This window comes from Ranitomeya imitator, chromosome 5, assembly GCF_032444005.1.
Source record: "Ranitomeya imitator isolate aRanImi1 chromosome 5, aRanImi1.pri, whole genome shotgun sequence".
Lineage (NCBI taxonomy): Eukaryota > Metazoa > Chordata > Amphibia > Anura > Dendrobatidae > Ranitomeya > Ranitomeya imitator.
This window is the reverse complement of record NC_091286.1, coordinates 571,065,560-571,088,312: the sequence shown is the minus strand read 5'-3', so window position 1 is coordinate 571,088,312 and position 22,753 is coordinate 571,065,560. Positions and strand designations below refer to the sequence as shown.

At 40.6% G+C, this 22,753-nt stretch overlaps 1 protein-coding gene across 2 annotated transcripts in view; it reads left to right on the top strand.

The window, feature by feature from the left end:
- The window catches only part of LOC138638471 (glypican-5-like), a 494,253-nt gene that overhangs the window by 101,091 nt on the left and 370,409 nt on the right, over positions 1 to 22,753 (top strand). For both annotated transcript variants that reach the window (XM_069727800.1, XM_069727801.1), the window contains exon 3: positions 18,964 to 19,658. In XM_069727800.1, coding sequence (XP_069583901.1) covers positions 18,964 to 19,658 — 695 coding nt within the window. The remainder of the gene's footprint in view (positions 1 to 18,963; positions 19,659 to 22,753) is intronic.

The window sequence follows — 22,753 nt, the reverse complement described above, 5'->3', positions numbered from 1 at the left end:
GCGCTGCCCTAAATCTGATGGATTTGGATTATGCTAAACGTTGTGGGTTTTTCTTGGAGCCTTTGCGGTGTCCTATTCCATTGAGAGGAATTGATGCTACACCTTTGGCCAAGAATAAACCTCAGTACTGGGCCCAGCTGACCATGTGCATGGCTCCTGCACATCAGGAAGTTATTCGCTTTCTGGTGTTGCATAATCTGCATGATGTGGTCGTGTTGGGGTTGCCATGGCTACAAACCCATAATCCAGTATTGGATTGGAATTCCATGTCGGTATCCAGCTGGGGTTGTCAGGGGGTACATGGTGATGTTCCATTTTTGTCGATTTCGTCATCCACCCCTTCTGAGGTCCCAGAGTTCTTGTCTGATTATCAGCATGTATTTGAAGAGCCCAAGTCCGATGCCCTACCTCCGCATAGGGATTGTGATTGTGCTATCAATTTGATTCCTGGTAGTAAATTCCCTAAAGGTCGATTATTTAATTTATCCGTGCCCGAACACGCCGCTATGCGCAGTTATGTGAAGGAATCCCTAGAGAAGGGACATATTCGCCCATCGTCATCACCACTGGGAGCAGGGTTCTTCTTTGTAGCTAAGAAGGATGGTTCGCTGAGACCGTGTATTGATTACCGCCTTCTTAATAAGATCACTGTTAAATTTCAGTATCCCTTGCCATTGTTATCTGACTTGTTTGCTCGGATTAAAGGGGCTAGTTGGTTCACTAAGATAGATCTTCGTGGTGCGTATAATCTGGTGAGAATCAGGCAAGGAGATGAATGGAAAACTGCATTCAATACGCCCGAGGGTCATTTTGAGTATCTAGTGATGCCGTTCGGACTTGCCAATGCTCCATCAGTGTTTCAATCCTTTATGCATGACATCTTCCGTGAGTACCTGGATAAATTCCTGATTGTTTACTTGGATGACATTTTGATCTTCTCAGATGATTGGGAGTCTCATGTGAAGCAGGTCAGAATGGTTTTTCAGGTCCTGCGTGCTAACTCTTTGTTTGTGAAGGGATCAAAGTGTCTCTTCGGTGTGCAGAAAGTTTCATTTTTGGGATTCATCTTTTCCCCTTCTACTATCGAGATGGATCCAGTTAAGGTCCAAGCCATCCAGGATTGGATTCAGCCGACATCTCTGAAAAGTCTGCAAAAGTTCCTGGGCTTTGCTAATTTTTATCGTCGCTTCATCTGTAATTTTTCTAGCATTGCCAAACCATTGACCGATTTGACCAAGAAGGGTGCTGATTTGGTCAATTGGTCTTCTGCTGCTGTGGAAGCTTTTCAGGAGTTGAAGCGTCGTTTTTGTTCTGCCCCTGTGTTGTGTCAGCCAGATGTTTCTCTTCCGTTCCAGGTCGAGGTTGATGCTTCTGAGATTGGAGCAGGGGCGGTTTTGTCACAGAGAGGTTCTGATTGCTCAGTGATGAAACCATGTGCTTTCTTTTCCAGGAAGTTTTCGCCCGCTGAGCGTAATTATGATGTGGGCAACCGAGAGTTGCTGGCCATGAAGTGGGCATTCGAGGAGTGGCGTCATTGGCTTGAAGGAGCTAAGCATCGCGTGGTGGTATTGACTGATCATAAGAACTTGACTTATCTCGAGTCTGCCAAGCGCTTGAATCCTAGACAGGCCCGTTGGTCGTTATTTTTTGCCCGCTTCGACTTTGTGATTTCGTACCTTCCGGGCTCTAAAAATGTGAAGGCGGATGCTCTGTCTAGGAGTTTTGTGCCCGACTCTCCGGGTTTATCTGAGCCAGCGGGTATCCTCAAGGAAGGAGTCATTGTGTCTGCCATCTCCCCTGATTTGCGGCGGGTGCTGCAAAAATTTCAGGCGAATAAACCTGATCGTTGTCCAGCGGAGAAACTGTTCGTCCCTGATAGGTGGACTAATAAACTTATCTCTGAACTTCATTGTTCGGTGTTGGCTGGTCATCCTGGAATCTTTGGTACCAGAGAGTTAGTGGCTAGATCCTTCTGGTGGCCATCTCTGTCACGGGATGTACGTACTTTTGTGCAGTCCTGTGGGATTTGTGCTAGGGCTAAGCCCTCCTGTTCTCGTGCCAGTGGGTTGCTTTTGCCCTTGCCGGTCCCAAAGAGGCCTTGGACACATATTTCGATGGATTTCATTTCTGACCTTCCCGTTTCTCAAAAGATGTCAGTCATTTGGGTGGTCTGTGATCGCTTTTCTAAAATGGTCCATCTGGTGCCCTTGGCTAAATTGCCTTCCTCCTCTGATTTGGTACCTTTGTTCTTTCAGCATGTGGTTCGGTTGCATGGCATTCCTGAGAATATTGTTTCTGACAGAGGTTCCCAGTTTGTTTCAAGGTTCTGGCGAGCCTTTTGTGGTAGGATGGGCATTGACCTATCCTTTTCCTCGGCTTTCCATCCTCAGACTAATGGCCAGACCGAACGAACCAATCAGACCTTGGAAACATATCTGAGATGTTTTGTTTCTGCAGACCAGGATGATTGGGTGTCCTTTTTGCCGTTGGCTGAGTTCGCCCTTAATAATCGGGCCAGCTCGGCTACCTTGGTTTCTCCATTTTTCTGCAATTCTGGGTTCCATCCTCGTTTCTCTTCAGGACAGGTTGAGTCTTCGGACTGTCCTGGTGTGGATTCTGTGGTGGACAGGTTGCAGCAGATCTGGACTCAGGTAGTGGACAATTTGACCTTGTCCCAGGAGAAGGCTCAACTTTTCGCTAATCGCAGATGCCGTGTGGGTCCCCGACTTCGTGTTGGGGATCTGGTTTGGTTATCTTCTCGTCATATTCCTATGAAGGTTTCCTCTCCTAAATTTAAACCTCGTTTTATTGGTCCGTATAGGATTTCTGAGGTTCTCAATCCTGTGTCTTTTCGTCTGACCCTCCCAGACTCCTTTTCCATACATAATGTATTCCATAGGTCATTGTTGCGGAGATACGTGGCACCTATGGTTCCATCTGTTGAGCCTCCTGCCCCGGTTTTGGTGGAGGGGGAATTGGAGTATATTGTGGAGAAGATTTTGGATTCTCGTGTTTCTAGACGGAAACTCCAGTATCTGGTTAAATGGAAGGGTTATGCTCAGGAAGATAATTCCTGGGTTTTTGCCTCTGATGTTCATGCTCCCGATCTTGTTCGTGCCTTTCATGCGGCTCATCCTGGTAGGCCTGGGGGCTCTGGTGAGGGTTCGGTGACCCCTCCTCAAGGGGGGGGTACTGTTGTGAATTCTGTGGCTGAATTCACTCCTGTGGTCACAAGTGGTACTGCAGCTTCTGAGCTTCCTTCCTCAGGTGTTCTGGTGAGCTCATTAGCTGCTTCGTTACTTAACTCCACCTGATGCTGCTCTCCTTGCTCCTAGTCAATGTTCCAGTGTTGGATCTGAGCTTCTCCTGATTGTTCCTGTGACCTGCTGCTCTGTATAGCTAAGTGCTTTTTTGCTATTTTGTTGCCTTTTTTCTGTCCAGCTTGTCTTTTGTTTTGCTGGAAGCTCTGAGACGCAAAGGGTGTACCGCCGTGCCGTTAGTCCGGCACGGTGGGTCTTTTTGGCCCCCTTTGCGTGGGTTTTGCTTTAGGGTTTTTTGTAGACTGCAAAGTTCGCTTTACTGTCCTCGCTCTGTCTAAGAATATCGGGCCCCACTTTGCTGAATCTATTTCATCCCTACGTTTTGTCTTTTCATCTTACTCACAGTCATTATATGTGGGGGGCTGCCTTTTCCTTTGGGGTATTTCTCTGGGGGCAAGTCAGGCCTATTTTTCTATCTTCAGGCTAGCTAGTTTCTTAGGCTGTGCCGAGTTGCATAGGTAGTGGTTAGGCGCAATCCACAGCCACTTTTAGTTGTGTTTAGGATAGGATCAGGTGTGCAGTCTACAGAGTTTCCACGTCTCAGAGCTCGTTCTTTTGTTTTTGGGTATTTGTCAGATCACTGTGTGCGCTCTGATCGCTAGGCACACTGTGTCTCTGGATTGCCTTCATTACACCTTTCATTAGCAGACATAACAGTTTGTCCTGACACCTGCAGCTTGAACTCTTTTTTGGCATTTCAGTGGCGCCAGTGTGTTTTATTTATAAATAATTACAATTAGAATTTTTGGAGAAATTGTAGCAAAATTGTTTTATTCAAAATCACTGTACTCATCTCTAGTGGAGACCCCCAGCAATCAAACACTTTTTACACTACTATCACTGTAGATGTATTCATCTTTAGAAAATGTAGCATTTCACATTATTATAAACTCTTTAATATTTTATTATTTGAAAACGTTTACAATTCTGTGATTGATTAATTTCCTAATATGTCTACACCGTAATGTAACTTGAACCTCATGGGCCCCAATGCAAAATCTTCAACAGGGCTCCTAATTATCTGAGGATTTTAATAGTAATGTGTTTTTTTTCATATGGGGCAAAGGGATCTTTTTGGCTCCCTAGGCTCCAGGTCCCATGTGAGATTGCAAACATTGCACCTGTTATAGTTATGCCCATGTGTTTATATATAAATGGTTTGTGCACCGCTTTCCTGATTCAGAGCTCCAGGTGCCCGGCATTAGCATTTAAAACATAACATGCTCACTACTAGGGGGAGCTTTAGAGTTCGCTGCATACAGTCAGACGTAGACCTCAATAATAACAGTGTGCTCCCTCTAGTGGCACCTATTAATTTTTGTACAAATTTTTGTGGGGAATTTAAAGTGCACTTTCCCATCAATAGAAATGCTAAACATAAAACTCTTTGATCGATGGCCCCTATATATTTTGCTTGTCATAAGGAAAGCAGAAACAGAGATAATGCAGATCCTCTGTGAATAACAGGCTCCCTTGTTCACCTATCCTAATAATTAGACTAGGACGCGTTCATGATGACTGACGACACCTAGCAAGAGGCTGTCGGACACCATGACGGCAGCACCACTCACTCTCTGATGCATGAATGAGAGGCGTTGGATAACCCTTTAAGTTCTAGCAGCTTATTATATTGACTTATCGCTTTCCGTGTACAAACTAACATCTTGTGGATCGATCTGAGCTCTTTCGAAATAGCCTATTTTCCTTCAGATATTTTCTAAGCAGGAAAATCAATGTTGTAACTTCTCATATATCGAAAAGTGCTTGTTATAATAAAACCCTCAATGTATTCATAGAGGGGCGAGATGTTTATTTAAATTAGAAATGGTAATAGTCACCGAGAAACCATATAATCATATTTATCAAAGGAAAACATTCCATCAGTTTCTATGGATTTGTCTCCGTGAGATAAGTGCGGTATTTAGTTTTCCTTCGCTCATGTATGGTATTTTTACTGGAATGGGCTTTCCGCTATCACATTGCACGGTCTCTGCAGACTCCATCCTTTGCATCCATTTGATGTAATATTAGTAAACTGCACCCCAGGGGGATATCTCTCTTTGGTTAGTCACCACCTGTTCTGAGACTGAGCCAGTAATAACGAAATTATTTTCGAATACCCATAATGAGGTGAGGTACAGTTTTACGATACAATCTCATATCGGTCCTACAGTCCTGGAGAGAAATAATTAGACTTGGGTATTGCGAACCCCTTCAGAGTTGGCAATTGCTATACCTTGATCTTGTTATCTCGTATACAGATCTCTGCTCAACTGAATACTGAGAATTATCAAATGGTTGACCTGTCGGAGAATGGAAAACATACTTGAGCCCATCATCTTTAAATTATGAGCTGTCACACATGGCTGGAGATGTACCGATGGCATGAAGTGAATGTTGAATAGTAGAAGGATTCAGAACAATATAGAAGATATCATTATCCTAGCTGGCAGCTCATGTTAGTCATTGAGGCCCCCATAGATTACAATAACAGATGCAGCTTTGCGGACTGACAATAATCACATTTTATGATCAAGTAATAATTCAGATTAAGGTTTTCTGTGTCCCGTGAAGTGTAGAACTTCCCATATGAACAAAATCAATAGCTGCGTTCTTTCAAGACCTAGCTCATGACTGTAAGGTAAGAGTGCTGCATCTCAGTCCCACTCTTGTGGCTTCTGTGACTGTAATTGAGGTGCAGGAGGATCTATCCCAATTACACCATATCACTGATCAATCACACTGAGTATGGTGCCACTGCTGCTACTGTCATCTCTCATATTTCTCTCTCCCTTTGTCAATTAAATCTCTGCATTATTCACAGACTACCGTCCTTATCTTCTTTCTTCACTGCTGCCTGTTGTACCACACTTTACTGACTAGAATATTTGTTTAGTGCTTTAGTGCTTTCTCTTATATCTATTGTTGAACTTTGAGCTCTGATGTATTTTCACTATCCGAAAAAATGGCTGCTGCATTCCCTGCATAGTCTTTTATATAGACTATAGTCCCTGCTGATTGGCTGTGCTATAACGTGTGATATGATAGCTGTGGCTATTGTATTCTTTTGATTGACTCACTCAAATCGAATAGCAAATTTAGCAAATTCGCAAATTTCATAATATCGATTCACTCTTCACTACCATTTTCTGACTAAGTTCCAGGAACAGGGTTTAATAGCAAAATAAAACAAACATGTTTTATAAAAAAAAAAAAATGAATAAACGTATTTGCTTTTCAGAGCTCGACTTTTTGTCGTGAAATGTCCACTTTGTGCTGCTTATTAATTTATGGAATTATGGAGTTTTTGACAATGGCAGCTGTGTCATAAGATTGCGCCTAATTGAATTAATGCTCAAACAGAAGGTTGACTATGAAATGAATGTTAACTATATCTGAGGACAGGAACAGTAGTCTTTACAGAGAGTAATAGGGTCTGTTCTTTAATCTGGGTGACCTTCTCTGGAAAAGGGGAAATATTGACATTCCTCCTTGATGTCTATGTGTTTGGACCTTTTTGATACCAAAGGTCAATTATTGACTTCAAAATGAATGGTTATTCAATACAAATAGGGTCTCAAAAAGTGACCTATTTATCTGCCTCTTTAGCAAGATGAGGCAACATGTGTTTCATCAAATAGATGTGATTAAGAAGAAATCTTTGGGTTCCCACAGACTCTAATTTATGCACGCCACATTGTTAAGCTAAAGCCAGAAATCACTGGTCATGATAACAACCACATTATTGCAGTGCATGTTGAAGACTATTGCTAAATATTCCTGCTTATTGTCCTAACTTCCATAGTTTTATGGATTGGGGGTCTATACAGACTCTTCCCCACTGCAGTTTTGTTAGTGCGGGGAAATGGGGGACCTGGTCTTCTGGTACTAGTATACTTGCCAGTAGTGATAAGCGAATGTGCCCGGATAACAAGCATGTTCGCTCATCACTACTTGCCATCTCTCTCAGAACATTTAGAAGGCTACACTGAAAAGAGAAGATTGACCAAACTTCTGGATGAGTTTGAAAATCTTCTTGGCACTTTTGAAATCTTCAGCAAAAAAGTGCTCAGACAAGATTTCTTGAGTGTGACCCCGAGGTACTCAATCATCGTCCAGTCACATATTTTCAGGGAGTACAAAAAGGCTTGGAGGGGATGGAGAAGAGGTGTGAAGAACATGTCTTCCAAAATGTGTGTGACAAAACATTTAGGCAGCACGCCTATATCTACCAGAGCACCAACTACAAAAGTTGGCAAGCATGCAACCTAGTAATCTGTGAAGATCTGCGTGGAGGACCCAGCGATTTAGCATTTATCACATGTTAAGTCAGAAGAATAGATGTGTGCAAAATTATTTAGGGTGTAATAATGGTGCAACAATGCATTATTGAAAATCTTGACCATCAAACAGGAATATTATATTGCATCCTGTTCATAGATCAACCTCCACCAGAACCCAGCATTTCAGGATGAAATTGTAGCATGAGGATTAGAAATGTCAGACTATATAACAAGAAAATGATTTAATGCTGTAAGGATTGACGTTATGCGACAACTTCCAATGGATCATAGATGTTTTAGGGCCAAGAGCCAGCACATCCTATAGGAGTGGTAAATCCGAACATCTGTAGCCTCCGTTTGGCAATGAATGGAAAGAATCTTCTGCCGGGATCCCTCTAAGTGCTCTTAGGGGAAAAAGCACTGCCAGCCGTTGTTATTTGTAATACCTCTCTTCGGGCCTTTATTTAATCATTCATGTCTGAATTTCTGACTTGTTAAAACATCTGATCTGTAATTCAGATGAAGTTTATTTTGTAGATGTTTTTCTAAGGTTAGCAGACAGTTAATATGTCTGACAAACCAATATAGCCCATTGTCTTACCTCATCGATTTAGAGGGCGAAGACATAAATGCAGACGTTATAGACTTGCTCATTTCAATAAAATTCAGTATTGGCTTGAGATTGTACTTTCTTTTTTGTTTTTTGAAGAGAAGCTTAGAGACGGCCTGGAACTTGGACCATGTGGCTCCATTATTAGTGGGAAGTTCCACTGTGGTCAGGCAGATGGAATTTTGGAAGTCAAGTTGCCAACATACACTTGTCTTTGGAAAAGTTTATGAATTCATTAAATCTGTGTGAACTCCAATTCTTAAGTAATAAAGTTGTAAAGCTTCAAGTTTCTTATGATGATGAAGAATAAAAATGTACATTTAAAAGAGGTTTTCTTATGTCCATACGCCCAGCTAAGGTATATGGGACATGAAAGAGGGAGGCCCCTACATCAGGATACTCCTGTCATGCTGTGACGGTCTTCAGTAAGGAAGGGGGCCTCAAACTGTTCCTAGAACTGGGATTCTAACTATCCCTGTCCTGGGGTACACTTAAAGGTAGAGAGGCCTGAGTCTCCAACCTTACTATGCTCCTGTCAATGTCCTAGGCTGTCCCTTCTCCCTTCACCAGGAGGCCAGGTACAGATATGTTAGTGTATATACACGTAAGACAAACAGGGATAACATAAAGCAACTTATGTACAAAAACACTCACCAAGGGTAGAGAGGAATAAAAGGAAGGATAGGAAGGTACAAACCAAATGGGAATAGGATAATTGAGAAAGCATACATGAAAAAAAAACAGCAAACAATCTCCAGCAGCAACTAAGAACTCCAACTCCAGCATGCCATGAAGTAAAACTTTCACAGGCAGAGATGAGAAGGTCTGGCCAGGTTTTATAGAGAGAGAAAATTAGAAAGTTAGGAGCAGCTGTGAGATGGAGCTGAATGTCTCTAACCAGCGTACAAAGAGTCGTTAACCTCTTCAGTGCCAAAGGAAACAGTCCTGCGATTCACAGTAGGTAAAGAGTGCCTAACCTGAGATCTCCAAGGAGGATGTGACTCACTCATGACACCTCCTCTATGAACCAGAATGAGGAGTTTCTTAGAATTTTTATTTGAATGACTGCAATTTAAAGGAAACATGTCAGGAGCTTTGGGTCATCAAAACAATTGAATTACTGGGTATGATAGTAAAAATAAGATGAAAAAAAATGAACTTTGAATCTATATGTAAACGAGTCGGCACTGAGGACCTGTCAATTCCTGCAAGTTTGTTGATTATTCCCAGTATTTGCCACTTAATACCACCCCCTATAGCTTGATTCATGTTTTTCTGCATTACTACATCACTGTTATCAGCAAGGCTGAACAGACATCAGTCAAACATGAGCTAGGTGGGGAATAATTTAGAAGATTGATACAGTAGCTTGGGACAACCCTACCCAGAATTGTACTGTAATTAGCCTGGTGACCCTTCAGCTGCTGACAGGTTCTCTTGAATGCTATACATGTCTTTGCTCGACATTTTAGCTCTCAATAAAAATAAGCTATGCAGATGAGCTAAACCACAGCCATCTACTGATTGCCCCCACACCCTCATTTTTAGAGGGTTTGACTCAGATGAGACAACCCTATAAATGGAACACTAAAAACATATGAGCAAAAAAACATGCCAGCAGTTCCTGCCTTAATTTCCTCTTTTTGTTTGATCCTATTTTATCTCATACTAGCTGAAGAGCCCGGCGTTGCCTGGGCATAGTAAATATCTGTGGTTAGTTATAGCACCTCACTTCTCTTATTTTCCCATCACACCTCTCATTTTCCCAATCACATCTTTCATTTCCCCCTCACATCTCTCATTTTCTCCCTCACACCTCTCATTTTCTCCCTCACTCCTCTCATTCCCCCCTAACACTTGTCATTTCGACCTCACATCTGTCATTTTCCGATCACTCCACTATTTTCCCTCGCTCCTCTCATTTTGCACTCACACCTTTTCATTTTCACCTCACACCCCTCATTTTCACCTCAGTATATACATGTTTGCATCTCCCTTATATATAGTATACACCTGTATGTCATCTCCTGTATATAGTATATACCTGTATGTCATCTCCCCTGTATATAGTATATACCTGTATGTCATCTTCTATATATAGTATATACCTGTATGTCATCTCATTCTATACATAGTATATACCTGTATGTCATCTCCTCCTGTATATAGTATATATCTGTGTCATCTCCTCCTGTATATAGTATATACCTGTATGTCATCTTCTATATATAGCATATACCTGTATGTCATTTCCTCCTGTATATAGTACATACTTATAGGTCATCTACTCCTGTAAATAGTATATACCTGTGTGTCATCTCCTCCTGTATATAGTTTATACCTGTATGTCATCTCCTCCTGTATATAGTATGTACCTGTATGTCATCTCCTCCTCTATATATACATCAAAAAAACGAAAACAAAGCTATTGCCATAAAATACTAAATATTTTATTATGATCAGTTTAAAATGTAAAATTCACAAATAACATACAAAAAAGGTAAGAGAAGGAAAAAATGTGGGGGCACAATGCACAGATAACAAACAGCCCATCCGGTATTAATAATATGCCAAGAGGTACAGAAAAATGATAATAATAGAAAAAATAATCACATTAATAAGGAAGGTGCTTTGTTGGTATCCAAGGGTTAATATCCAAGTATAACAAAGTAAAAAGGTCTCAAAAGCAATCAAAAAAGGATGACCCAAGGATACAAAGGGGTAGATGATACCCCTTGATAAAGCCACACGCGAAACGCGCGTCGGGGAAGCGGCCCGGTCCGGTCCAGAAAGGTAATATGTCAGCGCCAATGGCGCTCCACACAATTGAGGTCATCTTATAGTCTTATAACTCTTCTTATGTACTCTGGCAATGTAGCCTTGTTGCACTAGCACCAGACACTTTGTTATTCCTTTTACCCATAGTATTGTGTCTTCATATACTTACATTAACAATTTACTTACTAGAATTATTTATCATCTACTTTGAATTTGTATCCTTGGGTCATCCTTTTTTGATTGCTTTTGAGACCTTTTTACTTTGTTATACTTGGATATTAACCCTTGGATACCAACAGAGCACCTTCCTTATTAATGTGATTATTTTTTCTATTATTATCATTTTTCTGTACCTCTTGGCATATTATTTATACCGGATGGGCCGTTTGTTATCTGTGCATTGTGCCCCCACATTTTTTCCTTCTCTTACCTTTTTTGTATGTTATTTGTGAATTTTACATTTTAAACTGATCATAATAAAATATTTAGTATTTTATGGCAATAGCTTTGTTTTCGTTTTTTTGATGTATTTATTGTTTAAAGCTGCCTTGCCTAGGCATGTTACACATTTTTTGAAGTTTTTTTTCCTCCTCTATATAGTATATACCTGTGTGTCATCTCTCCTGTATATAGTATATATCTGTGTGTCATCTCCTCCTGTATATAGTATATACCTGTGTGTCATCTCCTCCTGTATTAGACCTCATTCACATGTTATTTGCTCAGTATTTTTACCTCAGTATTTGTAAGCTAAATTGGCAGCCTGATAAATCCCCAGCCAACAGGAAGCCCTCCCCCTGGCAGTATATATTAGCTCCCACATACACATAATAGATAGGTCATGTGACTGACAGCTGCCGTATTTCCTATATGGTACATTTGTTGCTCTTGTAGTTTGTCTGCTTATTAATCAGATTTTTATTTTTGAAGGATAATACCAGACTTTTGTGTGTTTTAGGGCGAGTTTCGTTTGTCAAGTTGTGTGTGTTGAGTTGCGTGTGGCGACATGCATGTAGCGACTTTTGTGAGATGAGTTTTGTGTGGCAACATGCGTGTATCAACTTTTTGTGTGTCGAGTTGCATGTGACAGGTTAGTGTAGCAAGTTATGTGCAGCAAGTTTTGCACATGGCGAGTTTTGCGCATGGCGAGTTTTATGTGTGGTGCCTTTTGAGTATGTGCAAGTTTTGTGTGAGGCAACTTTTGCATGTGTTGCAACTTTTGTGCATGTGGCAATTTTTCCGCGTGTGCAAGTTTTGCGTGTGGCGAGTTTTCCATGAGGTGAGTTTTGCATTTGTGGCGAGTTTTGCGTGCGCCTAGTTTTTGCATGTGGCGAGTTTTGCGCGTGGCGAGTTTTGAGTGGCGACGTTTGTTTTTCGACTTTTATGTGGCGAGGTTGGTGTATGTGTGGTGAAATGTATGCTGAGGGTGGTATATGTGTTCAAGCACGTGGTAGTGTGTGGCCCATTTTGTGTGTGTGTTCATATCCCCGTGTGTGGTGAGTATCCCATGTCGGGGCCCCACCTTAGCAACTGTACGGTATATACTCTTTGGCGCCATAGCTCTCATTCTTTAAGTCCCCCTTGTTCACATCTGGCAGCTGTGAATTTGCCCCCAACACTTTTCCTTTCACTTTTCCCCATTATGTAGATAGGGGCAAAATTGTTTGGTGAATTGGAAAGCGCGGGGTTAAAATCTCACCTCACAACATAGCCTATGACGCTCTCGGGGTCCAGACGTGTGACTGTGCAAAATTTTGTGGCTGTAGCTGCGACGCCTCCAACACTTTTTCTTTCACTTTTTCCCCCATTATTTAGATAGGGGCAAAATTATTTGGTGAATTCGAATGCGCGGGGTTAAAATTTCGCCTCACAACATAGCCTATGACGCTCTCAGGGTCCAGACGTGTGACTGCAAAATTTTGTGGCTGTAGCTGCGACGGTGCAGATGCCAATCCCGGACATACACACACACACATACACACACACATTCAGCTTTATATATTAGATTTTAATGAAAACATAGAAATATATTTAGAATTTTTTTTTAACCGGCTGCCGCACAAGTCCCCATGATTTGCCCTGTTTGCATTAGGACAAAGATTACTAAACTACAGCATCTTGACAAATTTGACTTGACAAATTATGACTAATTAGCAGGAGATTCACCTTTTCTTTTCTCTGCAATATTTCTTCGAGGCTGACTGTTTCAGGACCATACACAAAAAGCTTCAGACTAACAAACATTGAAGGCATTTATATTTCTTGTTTAAAGTAAACAATTTCTAGGTTTATTGTTGCTTTAATGTTTTGTTGACCTAAAGGTTTATTCGCATGATAGTAATTTATATCGAATTAGACATTTTTCAATTAGACATTTTTCATTACGGATTACATCCTTATAAAAAGATGGTCATATCCAATTTATCATTTAATCCGATTGGTCCCTGAGCATTAGTTTCCATAATCCATCTAGCTTCGCGTTGTAACAGAAGTTTATTGCGATCGCCTCCATTAGGTGGATTGTTAACTATTTCCAGACCTGCAAAACGTAAGACGTTAGGGTTGGCATTATGTACATCTTTTATGTGTTGGATGAAACGAGGGCAACCCTTGCCCGATGATATGGAATTATAGTGTTCTCTGAATCTGTGGAACATTGGGCGTATGGTCTTGCCGATATAAAAGAAATGGCAGGGACAAGTGATAATATACACCACGTACTGGGATTTACATGTAATTAGTTGACGGACTGTATGGTAGATGGGACCTATATGGATTGATTTATCCAAGAGTCTCAAATGGCAAAATTTACAATTACCGCATTTGTAGTTCCCACTGGGTTGCGATTTTCTTAGCCAGTTATTATTGTCTGTGACAGGAAGGCGATTTTTAACAAGAAGGTCCCCTAAGTTTTTTGTACGTTTATATGCAAAGGTAGGGTAAGACACTAGTGAAGGGGATAAATCTCTGTCGTTTTTTAATACATGCCAATTTTTATTAATGGCCGCATAAATTTCTTTGTCCATAGGACGATGTGTAAACGTAAAGACGAATTTCCTGTTGCTCTCCGTTTTTTCTTTAAGGGAACGTGAAGATTTCCTGCGATTTTTTAATAGACTTTGTTGTGTGAGTTTTTTTACTCTATTTTCCGCCTTTGTCAGAATTTTGGGAGGATAGTTTCTATTCAGGAAATTTGTCTTTAGTTTAGTTATTTGTTCATTGAACAATACATCATTATTATTTATTTTTCTATAGCGAACCATTTGGCTGTAGGGTATGCTATGTTTAGTGTGATAGGGGTGGGCACTGTTGAAGTGTAGCAAGTTATTTATTGCCGTAGGTTTTTTGTGCACACTTGTATTAATTTTCCCCTCAATTATATCTAATTTTACATCTAGAAAATCGAGCGAGTCGCCCCCAAAGCAAGCGGTAAACTGCATATTTTCCTTATTAATAGTATTGAGATGTAAAACAAAGTTGTCAAAACTAGTTCTTGGACCGTCCCACACGATAAAAATGTCATCGGCAAATCTTAGGTATGTACAAATGTGCCGTAGAAATGGGTTGTTGGAGGAGGTTATATATTTTTCCACGAAAGCCGCAAGGAACAAATTGGCGAATACACACGCGACGGGCATACCCATCGCGGTTCCTGTATGTTGAATAAACCATTTATCGAGGAATTTAAAAGCGTTGTGCGAAAGTACAAACTCCAGGCTTTCGGTGATAAAGTTAATGAAGTCTTGATCTTTATTAGTGTTAAGTAGAATCGCCCGGATAGCTTCAATGCCTTTGTCTTGGGGAATTCTTGTATATAGGCTAACAATATCAATTGAGACCAGCGAAAAAGTAGGTTGCCAGTCTATAGTTTGTAAAGCCAATAGGAAGTCCCCCGAATCTTTAATAAAGGACGGGATTTTTTGCAAAAGTGGTTTGAGCAGCCAATCAAGGAATTTAGATAATGGTTCTGTCAGTGAACCAATCCCAGATATTATGGGACGCCCAGGGGGCTTGGTGGCGTGTTTATGTATTTTTGGTAATCTGTACCAGTTTGGAATAATAGGATGTTCTGGTAACAGTTTTTCAGCTTTATTTTTTAATAGCACACCTTTTGCAACATGTTTATTCAATAATGTCCTTAATTTCCCCCTATATTTATTAGTAGTATTGCTTTCTAGCGGAGCATACGTGGCCTTATCATTTAACTGAGACATTGCTTCCTCAATATAATATTTTTTGTCCATAATGACAATGTTGCCGCCTTTATCTGCTCTCCTTATGATGGTATCATCCCATTGTTGTATATCTCGTATTGCTTTTTCTTCGCCATATGAAAGATTTTTTTGTGGGCGAGGATATAATAGGGCTTCTACATCTTTCAGCACCAAGTCTTGAAATAAATCGATAGTATTTCCAGGAGAGATGGGAGGCATGAAAGTTGACTGTGAGCCACCTTTTAAATGGTTCGAAATTAAGATCAGTGTCATTATCTACAATTTTGTCCTGTGGTACGGCAATGGGCTTATCTAAATTGGCTAGTAGCCACGCATTCTCAATGTCCTTTATATCTGTAGGGGGAAATGCCATAAAGCCCAGATTTCCAATTGCAGCAGGGCTTTCTGTAGGAATATTAGTACAAGAGTTTATTTTATTTTTATCGTGAGAAAAAATTTTTTTTAAGTGTAATTTTCTTGTTGCTTTGAATAAGTCAATTTTGAACTCTGTGAAATTAAATTCCTCAGGAATACAGAAATTCAACCCCAAAGATAGCACATTTTTTTGTAAGGACCCTGCTGGATAAATTGATTATCTGAAGTTCATTTTTATCAGTTGCTATTTCCTCCAAGATACCTGTTTCCGTTTTTTCTGGCCATTTGTTCTTCCGTCTGCCTCGTCTAATCTTTTTCCTAAAGGGGCTTCCATTTGTGGGACGGGTGTTGTAACATTGGCGTTTTCCCCTGATTCCTCCATACCACTTGAGTCGGAGTCGGTTACCCAGGCGTCTTTTTGTGTTTTACGTTTATTAAATTTCCTTGACGGGTAATTTCTTTGATAATTCTTTCTCTTATTTTTATTCCAGGAGAAAATTTGGCCTGTAGCAAAGTCGTTTAAATCTCGCAGGAATTTATCTTTTTTCTTCTGTTTAGTGTCCATCTGGATTTGAACTAGTTTTTTATCGAGTTTTTTCGAAAATGCTTTGTACTGATTATCTGTCACTCTAGAACTCAGTTCTTTCTTAGCGTTATCTAGTTGATCGTAAAGGGCTGCATATTCCTTTTCATTTTGGGTGATAACCAGTGTCAGAAGGTTCCGTGAACACTGTAAATGGATTTCTTCCCACGCTTTCTGAAAAGACTCATCTCCAGAAAATTGGGAGATTTCCTTGTAGACGCGGAGACCTCTTGGAACTCGTCCACAGTCCACATAAGATTTCAAGGATTTAATAGTCCAGTAGATACATACTCACCTCTCTTCCTCCTGGTTCCTGGGCTGCTCCCTTTTCCCACTCGTCATCTCTGACTGCAGGCGCCGAGTAGTGACGTCATCGCATCCGCTGTTAGTGTCGGCGTCGGTGACGTCAGACCCTGACAGGGGATGATGGGAGAGGGAGCGTAAAGCCGATACAGCTGACCCTGTGATGTCGGGCGGGGGGCCCACTGCTTGCACAGGCCCCCCCCGCCTGCTCAGGGGCCCCATAGCAGCTAGGCAGCAGTGCAGGAAGATCAATTCTCCCTGCTCTGCCGCAGAATGTAACTGTATCGGCGCAATGTGCACGCCGATACAGTTACAGTAGCGTAGCTCCGGGTGGGCCCCTCTGCTCCGCTACCGGTTGTGATATAATCAGAGAATTTTTAGATATAGCAATGCAGCAGTGCTGAGAAAGCTGACCCTGCCCACACCACAACTCTTTGTGTACATTGTATATTGACAGTAAGCTGATAATCAGTGCTGTGGGTGTGGCTGGACCAGATCTCACATGGGAGCTAGTCTGTTAGTGTTAATCTCCTCCTGATAAAACACTTATAAGTGCCTAATAAGTGAAACATCACTGAAATCAGCGTCTCACCCCTTGCCTGATACTGCCCACAGATTACAAAATCCTGCTAATAGATTTCCTTTAATCTCAATAATAGCTAAAGTGTTTTTTTGTGAGTTTTTTTTTTCTAATCTGGTGTCTACAGGTTTTTGAATCTTTAATTCTTGCTTATTTTCTATTGTTCATTCATTATAATGTGCAGTTTAATGGCAGTGCAACCCCTGGCGAAAATTATGGAATCTCCGGCCTTGGAGGATGTTCATTCAGTTGCTTAATTTTGTAGAAAACAAGCAGCTCACATACATAGCACAAAACTAAAGTCATTTCAAATGGCAACTTTCTGGCTTTAAGAAACACTAAAAGAAATGAAGAAAACAAAATGTTGTAGTCAGTAATGGTTACTTTTTTTAACCAAGCATAAGGGAAAAATTATGGAATCATGAAAAACAAACAAACAAAAAAACACTCCAACACATCACTAGTATTTTGTTGCTCCACCTCTGGCTTTTATAACAGCTTGCAGTCTCTGAGGCATAGACTTATGAGTGTCACACTGTACTCTTCATCAATCTGGCTCCAACTTTCTCTGATTGCTGTTGCCAGATCAGCTTTGCAGGTTGGAGCCTTGTCATGGACCATTTTCTTCAACTTCCACCAAAGATTTTCAATTGGATTGAGATCCGGACTATTTGCAGGCCATGACATTGACCTTATGTGTCTTTTTTCAAGGAATGTTTTCACAGTTTTTGCTGTATGGCAGGATGCATTATCATCTTGAAAAATGATTTCATCATCCCCAAACATCCTTTCAATTGATGGGATAAGAAAAGTGTCCAAAATATCAACATAAACTTGTGCATTTATTGAAGATGTAATGACAGCCATCTCCCCAGTGCCTTTACCTGACATGCAGCCCCATATCATCAATGACTGTGGAAATTTGCATGTTCTCTTCAGGCAGTCATCTTTATAACTCTCATTGGAACGGCACCAAACAAAAGTTCCAGCACCATCACCTTGCCCAATGCAGATTTGCGATTCATCACTGAATATGACTTTCATCCAGTCATCCACAGTCCAAGATTGCTTTTCCTTAGCCCATTGTAACCTTGTTTTTTTCTGTTTAGGTGTTAATGAAGGCTTTCGTTTAGCTTTTCTGTAGTTTGGTCACAGACGTTGAGTCCAGTTTCCACCCATTCGTTCCTCAATTGTTTTGTTGTGCATTTCCTGTTTTGGAGACATATTGCTTTACGTTTCGGGTCTTGACGCGTTGATGTTTTCCTTGGTCTACCAGTATGTTTGCCTTTAGCAATCTTCCCATGTTGTTTATATTTGGTCCAGATTTTAGACACAGCTGACTGTGAACAACCAACATCTTTTGCAACATTGCGTGATGATTTAACCTTTTTTAAGAGTTTAATAATCCTCTCCTTTGTTTCAATTGACATCTCTTGTGTTGGAGCCATGATTCATGTTAGTCCACTTGGTGCAACAGCTCTCCAAGGTGTGATCACTCCTTTTTAGATGCAGACTAATGAGCAGATCTAATTTGATGCAGGTGCTATTTTTGGGTATGAAAATTTACAGGGTGATTCCATAATTTTTTCCTCAGAATTGAGTAATTCCATAATTTTTCCCCCATGCTTGGTTAAAAAAAGTAACCATTACTGACTACCACATTTTTTGTTCTTGTTTTCTTTTTGTGTTTCTTAAAGCCAGAAAGTTGCCATTTGAAATGACTTTAGTTGTGTGCCATGTCTGTGATCTGCTTTTTTTCTACAAAATTAAACAACTGAATGAACATCCTCCAAGGCCGGTGATTCCGTAATTTTTGCCAGGGGTTGTATATGTATGAGAATCTAATATAATAAATAGTTTGTACCTGTCTACATATTGTTCCATTTATTAACTGCTGTTTATGATTTTCTCTTCCAGAGACGTTCACTCATTTGATTGACGTGGCTACAAACAACACATTTGCACTGTTTGATAGCAAGTACCGTTCAATGGCTCAAGATGTGCACGAGCCAGTAAAGGAGCTGTTTACAGACCTGTCACTTAATATCATGGGAGCTGACATGCCATTGGAAGATGCGTTTTCTCGGTTTTGGGATGCACTTTTCCCCTTCGTCTACAACCATCTTATTAACCCCGGGTTAGAGTCTTTGTCCGGGGAGTACTTGGACTGTCTACGCTTGACAAGACAGGATATGAACCCTTTTGGCAACTATTCAAACGAAATGCTTGAACATTTGTCTAAATCTTTGTGGGCCAGCCGAATGATGAAACAAGCATTAAGCATGGCCGAACAAGTTATCAACAGTACTCAGCATGCAGGCTTGACCCGGGAGTGCACACGGTCTTTGGTGAGAATGCAGTATTGTCCTCACTGCCAGGGATTGACTCTTATCAGACCCTGTGTTGGCTACTGTCTCAATGTTATGAGAGGATGTTTGGCCAGCCTAGCAAGTCTAGATGGCCCTTGGAGAGAATTCATTAATTTGCTGGAGCACCTTGCAGATCAAATGTCTGGATCTCATGACCTGGAGCAATCTCTATTAGGAATTCGGGATGTGGTTAATCAGTCGATTCATTACGCTGAGTCACAAGGCCTCTACTTGTCAAGGATGGTAAGTCTGCAGCAATTCATTGCTGTCATTTCAACAAACATTGCATAAAATAAGTAGTATAAGCAAATATAAGAAATTTTGCGATATATTTTATCAGAGAATTCTGTTTTTTTCCACTTATGAGACTTTTTTTTCCAGCCCCCATGACTACTGAAGTCATATTGACTCAAAAAACGCTAACATCTGTCTTGATAAAAGCAAGATGCATCGCCAGCACAGTGAGGTGTCCGATTACACCTCCTATTACATTCTATGTAGAAAAAAAGAGGAGTGAGATGCACTCAACACCATGAGAGATGGGAAGCTTCAATCATACTGACCTGATTACAGTGCTGGATTCACAGCCACACAGCTGAGTACCGCTGTATATTGTCCTCTTAGACTCTGTTGCTTTAGTTTGAGTGCTAGAGCGAGAAAGAAAAGCAGAAATCTTTCTGTTTCTGGGTTTTCATAGCAGCTAGTCTGGATCCATTACCTCAGAGAGAACTGAAAATTAGAGATAGAACCTGGAAACTGGTGAAAAATACAGAATACAAGACATATCGTGACCAGATATTGGGCTATTCCAGATGAACAGACACAAAAGCTTATTTTGAAAAGTTATCTGAAATAACAGGTACCCTTTAATGTTGTATATACTGTAGTTTTCAACTCCTTTATGAATATTGCTTACAGTAATAGTAATGAAAAAACAAGATTTCCCTGTCAAAAATGGTAAAACATCACTTTTTTGTTATGTATTGCGACAAAGTCACTGGCAAGGTGTTAGAGGGGATATATGTTTTGTTGAGGATAATGCCTTCAGTGATTTAAAAACCCAGAAGTTTTTCCTTCAGCACATTAAGTGTTTCAAGGAGTTAACAGCCAATTTGTTTAAATGGCTGTGTTTTTTGTGGACAATATAGAGCGAGCGGGAGGTTGTCCACCTTATCTCCACCCCAGGGTGTGGTCTGGGGCTTAAGTAGCTGGCCTCCATAGGCAGTGGGTGTTCAGTTTCTGCAGAGGAACACTCCAGAGAAGTGTGGGTGCTTGTGCTTAAAAACCCTGAACCCTGGACCTTTTTACCCCTGAGTGGACTGATCTCCACCAGCAGAAGGACTGTGGTTTGTGCTACCATTTTTGTTTTGTTTTGCTGTTTTTGCCCAGAGGGCTGTGTTTAAGTTTTCCTTCAGTTTGGTTTATGCTACACCTAATAAACCAAGGACATTCTTAAAGAAACGGTGTTCCCGTGTCTACCTCTGTGCACAGCTGAGTGAGCCGAACTACCACAGTAAGCATTAAAAATTGTCACTAAAGACAAGATAAGTAGATGAGAAAGATTTAGGCTATGCGCTTATGATCAGGAATAGTGCAGCGTGTTTTCATTGCGTCCAAAAAACTGTGTTCTAATTACCACACTTGTGTTTAGGTACATGCGGATTTACTGCATGTAATGACATTATATTATTGAAAATACACAAGACAACATAAGTAGGTAAGAAAAATATATAGAGCCAAATGGGGCAGAACAAGTATTCAGAGAAAGGGAATAGGGATAATTAACATCTAATAAATCCTTATTAATCCCTATATTGAGTGCTTCGCCTAAACTGCAAGGATTGGCAATCTAGGAATTTTGTAATGGTTCCGCATCCCATGTTGACCCTAAGAGGTCAATATAACTTAATAAATAATGTTCAATATGTGTACGGGTGCATTATAAACCAAACAGATATTAATAAAAAAAACTGTATAAGGCACAAGTGAAAAAATACAACCTCAGAGATATAGTCACATACCCTTTAACATCTAACAAATGTGACCACCAAAAGAGCAGTACCTCAGTAATGAGGAACTGGCACACGTCTGCTGACCATGTAGCCACCTATACGAATTCCCCACTCATATGGGGGCTGCGTTACACTCTATCGAGGACTGTTGGGAGTGCATTATACTATATGGGGGCCACATAATGTATGACGGACTATGGGGAATGCATTATACTGTATGGAGGACTATGGAGAATGCATTATACTGCATGGAGGACTATGGGGAATGCATTATACTGCATGGAGGACTATGGGGAATGCATTATACTGCATGGAGGACTATGGAGAATGCATTATACTGCATGGAGGACTATGGGGACTGCATTATACTGTATGGAGGACTATGGAGAATGCATTATACTGTATGAGAGACTCTGGAGTGCATTATGCTATAGGGAGTGCATTGTACTATAATGAGGACTATGGAGGTGCATTATACAAGATGAAGGACTATAGAATGCATTATACTATTTTGAGGAATATAGGGAGTATATTATACTACATGGAAGACTATGAGGAGGGCATTATACTGTATGAGGACTATGAGGTGCATTATATTATATGGAAAACTATTTGGTTCATTATACTATATTGAGGACTATCGGATGCATTATACTATATGGAGGACTATTGGGAGTGTATTATACTATATGGAGGACTATGTGGAGTGCATTATACTATTTGGTAGATTATAAATGAGCAAAATGCTGACTATTCATCGAGTGATTGGATTGTTTATGTTGGAACAGAATTTTCGCAGATATGCTGCTGAAAACATGATACTGTATGGGGAAAGATTGATCTACTAGTGATCGTTCTGTGCCCATTATTCTTCCTCAGCCGGTATAAAGAAGCCAGAAAAGAAGTGTCAAAGTTCTTCAATATTGTTGGTCACACTCGTTTAATGGCCTAAACTCAGCACATGTTAAATACAGCCAACATGTTACTGTGTGATGGTGCAATATGTTAGCATTTGGGGCCCCAGTTTAAACTTTTGCCCAGGGCCCCACTGTGTCTAAAACCTGAGGTTTTTGTCCTGATGAAGAGGTCCTGCGCAACCTTGAAATACTTTGACCCTGTAAACCTGTTTTATTAATACATTTTTATCCGTTGGAAACCATTGTGGATTCATCGGGATCATCATTGTGGATTTTTCTCTGTTCAAATCCTTAAGAAAAAATATTGTATATTGGGTAGCACACGGAGTCTGGGGAAGCTCTGTACAACGGCTATGGCTGGAACATGACGCCTTAGGCTGGATGTTACATGCTTGGTTACACTTTATTC